The sequence below is a fragment of the Histoplasma capsulatum genome, genomic scaffold, assembly GCF_000149585.1.
Source record: "Histoplasma capsulatum NAm1 scaffold_81 genomic scaffold, whole genome shotgun sequence".
Taxonomy (NCBI): Eukaryota; Fungi; Ascomycota; class Eurotiomycetes; order Onygenales; family Ajellomycetaceae; genus Histoplasma; species Histoplasma mississippiense.
In genome coordinates, this window is record NW_001813916.1 from 1 (window position 1) to 1,402 (window position 1,402).

A 1,402-nucleotide genomic window follows, 5' to 3' on the forward strand; every position below is an offset into this window, starting at 1 on the left:
TATGCTTATTGGGGAAGCAGGAAGTTGCGGCTGGTCGTTGGGCCCCAGGTTCTTCACGTCCAATTGTTTCTTTCGTTTAAGTGATTTTTAATTGTCCTTCATTGCAATATCCTAGTACCCGAAAAGATGCCGGGGTATCAAGTATATATTTTGTCACTAAACTGCCCGTATCGGGATTGGGTAATTTTGCGCCGCTCGCTGCCTTTCCTTAGAATGGGGTAGGCCATCTCTCAGGCTCCCTTATCCGGAATCGAAACCTTAATTCCGCGTTACCCGTTGCCACCATAGTAGGCCACTATCATACCATCGAAAGTTGATAGGGCAGAAATTTGAATGAACCATCGCCGGCGCAAGGCCATGCGATTCGACAAGTTATTATGAATCACCAAGGAGCCCCGAAGGGCATTGGTTTTTTATCTAATAAATACACCCCTTCCGAAGTCGAGGCTTTCAGCATGTATTAGCTCTAGAATTACCACGGGTATCCAAGTAGTAAGGTACTATCAAATAAACGATAACTGATTTAATGAGCCATTCGCAGTTTCACCGTATAGATTGCTTATACTTAGACATGCATGGCTTAATCTTTGAGACAAGCATATGACTACTGGCAGAATCAACCAGGTAGCTAACTTTCAGACCCGGCGGCCGCAGCCCCCGGGCCGGAACCCCCGCGGGGGACAGAAAGTAGCTAAGCAGAAGGGGTTCCTTCACCGAAACCCACCGTGGGCGACCATGCGGCGCACCGCGATGGACGTCCCAACGGCATTCGATTGCCCCCACTGAAATTCTCAAGAGGACGGTCCGCGGCAGATAGGGACTTCTCGACCCAGAAAGGGGGAGCCCCGTCTGCCGCATCGGTCCCTCCGATGGAGGATCTCGGCCCCGGACACGCTGACGCACAGCGGCTTCCGGACCCGGATTGCCCCCAGGAATCTGATCAGAAATGTTCGCCAGCGGCCAACAGTCGACAGACCCCAACCGGAACCGGAGTCGACAAGGGACTCCGGGGTTCCGACACCCGAGGCGATGCCGCGGATGCTCGAGCCCACCGGGGGTTGAAGGGCCCATCGGGTTCATCCGATGGGCACCCCTTAACCGCGCATGGAAGGCTCTATCCCGACATGGAAAACGAAGGGCAAAGCGTGGGCTTCGACACCGCCGCTGGGGAGTTTCGCGAGGTTCACGGCCGGGGCCGACCGAGCAACCAGTTCACGAACCAAACCCGTCTGCGGGGTTGAAGCCGCCTGGCTTTCCGTCTACATATACCTACTGGATCAAGGTGGGATGTTATTGTGCGATTATGTGCTCGCGGTCTTAAAAAACAACGCGGGGGGGGTGATTTTATATGCGAACTGCAAAACTGGGCCGACAAACGCTCAGAAGTCGGCAAGGATTTTCC

The 1,402-nt window shown here is 53.9% G+C and overlaps 1 protein-coding gene across 1 annotated transcript; it reads left to right on the forward strand.

Annotated features, from left to right (window-relative positions):
• Positions 1-654: 654 nt before the first annotated feature.
• HCAG_09170 (predicted protein) lies at positions 655-1,241 on the forward strand (the record flags this gene model as incomplete). Its single annotated transcript, XM_001535819.1, has 2 exons — positions 655-725; positions 797-1,241. Coding segments are annotated over 2 exons (516 nt in total), but the record flags the coding sequence as incomplete, so codon positions are not given.
• Positions 1,242-1,402: the final 161 nt, after the last annotated feature.